Genomic DNA, 2,801 nt, shown 5'->3' on the forward strand with positions numbered 1-2,801 from the left:
CATCGATGGCGTCTGTTTTCCTACTCTGAGACGACTTTGTCTCCGCGTCGGAGCTGTTGTCTTGGTTACTCTCCTCTTTCCCTCGCCTGTCGTTCTCCTTCTCTTTCTTCTCTTCGACCGTTTTTCTTTTCACCGATTTTTTAACAAGGGGCGGTGGGGTTGAGGCAGGGGGCACGTCTGAAATCTAAAAGCAGGGAGTAAATACAGAGCAGCATCTGATTAATTTAAAACAAAATTGCTCCTTTAAATTCTATCGGGTTAGGTTTAGTGTTAGAGTTAGGCAGAAATTAGGCAGAAATTCAGATGGTACTGGCACTACATTGGCTCATTATGTTAATCTGTTGTGCTTATACTGCCCTCTGCTGTCGAACTAAGTCAACTACATTAAATGGGACAGGCATGCGTCTCTCCTCTCCTGTACTTATACTTACTGTTTCCTCAGACACATCCATCAATGGAACTCTGAATTCAAGGATAGATATGTGCTTACCCCAGACCCCAGGCCTAACAACTCCTGCATGATGGAGTCCAGCTCTCTGTTTGCTGAGGTAGGGCTCATGCTGGCCTCCACGGGAGCTGGTAACTCGCTGACAAACACACAGGAAGAGGAAAACTTAATGCATTTACATCCTGTCTACACAGTTGTATACCTTCTGAGCAAAGAACATGAGTTAAACCTGAGGTGAAAGAGAAGGTACTGGTTTGTATGGTCTGCCCTACAGGTGTCTCACCTGTATACATTGGGCAGCGCAGGCTTTTTGGGCACCTTGCGAACCTGTGTAAAATGACACATAACAAACAGTCATCTGAGGTAGGTGTCATACACATATACAATATACATTTCACTGTAGGTATTATTGAACACTGTAGGTATTATTGAACAGACATGCACAAGTGACAATTGATATTATAAACACAACGACGAGGTAGAAAACATCTCTCGATGATAATTGATGAAAAGATCCTTGGTCAAAAGACTATAACAACAACAACAATAACAACTGCTAGTGGTGATTTGGTCATCATCACCTGTGAATATGTGTAGCTTGTGTCAGCTGTGGTCTGAGGGGCTGGATCAGGACCAGTTGGGTTCTGGGCCAACTCTAGCAGGAGAAGATCTGGAACCCAATAAACAACCTCAGTCTACTGAACACACACACACACATACACACACACACACACGTGGACACACGCACGCCGACACACACACACACACACACACACACACACACACACATTTTAAATGCTTTATTTATGTCCACATACATATACAATTCTAAAGGACATAAATACTAACAGTGCATTTTGATATCATGGAAACAATCTGTTACAGTAATGCTGGGCCAACAACCAGTTCTGCCACACACAGGATGTTATTCGCACCAGATGATACCAGTGGGTTGACAGATACAGTATCAATACTATAAGACAGACAGTATCCCGATCATGGGTACAGGAAGCACCGCCTTCTCCATATTGAGCGGCTACCAATAACAGCGGATATTGAGCAATATTTTGCTAACTGTTTGGCCCTTCTCTTAGGAAGACCAGCCATATGAAGGCCTCTAACAACAGACTTATGAACATGGCCCAGGCTGCCAAATATGAAAACTAAAAGTTTACATCTGTAGCCCAGTTGTGATATGGCCTGCTCCAGCTGTTGGTATTTTAAGATTTTGGTTAAAAAGGCTTCCTCTAGGCTATGGTCAAAGGTGCAGCCAACTTCTAAAATAAGCACCTCTCTGTGGTTTTCGTTGACAATTACAACATCGGGGGTGTTTGCTGAAATATTAGAGAACACTCCTAATGAGTCTTCGTCACTACACAAACTGAACATGTGGGGCTTTACAGTGGAGTGCTTGTACAGCGTTGCGGCAGGCCTGAATATGGAAAAGACACCCTCTGAAATCAGATCCACAATTCGATCATGCCTACATACTGTATGTAGAGCCCTGACAACCATTTAAGATGTGGGGCATGGTTTCAGTTATCTGCTGGTGACTGTGATGTATGCAGTGTGGGCTATGACTGTCAGGAAGCCAGATGGAGAGGGTTAGCTTTGTTGGTAAAACCTGCAGCCTAGCTTTTAAAGTGAAGGTGACAATACACTCGTCAAGAGTTACACTTTTGAACACTGCGTGAGAGACAGAGTGATCAGCAGCAGGGAGACATGCCAGCTTCCCTTGCAATTTCAGTTCAGTCCAGTGCTGTCGTTGTCTTTGTCGTAGCGCCATCATAAGGTGTCCCCGGGTATTGACTGGTGGGAGAAGATGATCTGTCCCACAGATGTTAATGGTTGCCCTCACTGAGATGCTGGGGTCAGTGATGATTTCCTCAGAGACAGCCACCGCCACTGAGTTTGACCCCACCCACTCCCGGGCCACGTTGTTCCAGCCGCAGAGATCGTTGAGGTCAGGCCAGTCAGACCACACTCCGAATCCTGGGGAGTGAGTGTCCAACTTTCCACTGGCTTTCCTCTTAAATCCCAGGAAACTAGACTCTGATGGACGCGCCATGGGGACCTTGCGTCTCCGTAAGTCCAAGAACAGTGAGGCTCTAGCCATCTCCCTCACACACTGGTCGTCACTGTTCAGCATGTTCAGGAGATGGCTGAGTCTGGTGGCAAAATAAGTCCACTCAAAGTTAGGAACTCCGAGTCCGCCCTCCTGTTTGCTGTGGAATATGATGTCACGTGTGGTATGAGTGTTCAGTCCAGTCCATTTTCTAAACAAAAGTACGGTCTTATCGTTGATTTCACCTAGAGACTTGCGTGGAATGTGTACATTAGAAAACAGATGCTG

At 45.5% G+C, this 2,801-nt stretch overlaps 1 protein-coding gene across 1 annotated transcript in view; it reads right to left on the minus strand.

Annotated features, from left to right (window-relative positions):
• Window positions 1-2,564, minus strand: part of lpxn (leupaxin) — a gene marked incomplete at both ends in the record, with an annotated part of 4,872 nt that extends 2,308 nt beyond the window's left edge. Inside the window, 4 exons of the mRNA XM_080536505.1 lie at window positions 1-184; window positions 491-587; window positions 732-775; window positions 2,307-2,564. The exon at window positions 1-184 is cut by the window's left edge and continues 98 nt beyond it. Coding sequence (XP_080392631.1) covers window positions 1-184; window positions 491-587; window positions 732-775; window positions 2,307-2,564 — 583 coding nt within the window. The remainder of the gene's footprint in view (window positions 185-490; window positions 588-731; window positions 776-2,306) is intronic.
• Between the last annotated feature and the right edge of the window lie 237 nt (window positions 2,565-2,801).

Source organism: Nansenia antarctica (assembly GCF_963989245.1).
Source record: "Nansenia antarctica genome assembly, chromosome: 7".
In the NCBI taxonomy this organism is placed as follows: Eukaryota; Metazoa; Chordata; class Actinopteri; order Argentiniformes; family Microstomatidae; genus Nansenia; species Nansenia antarctica.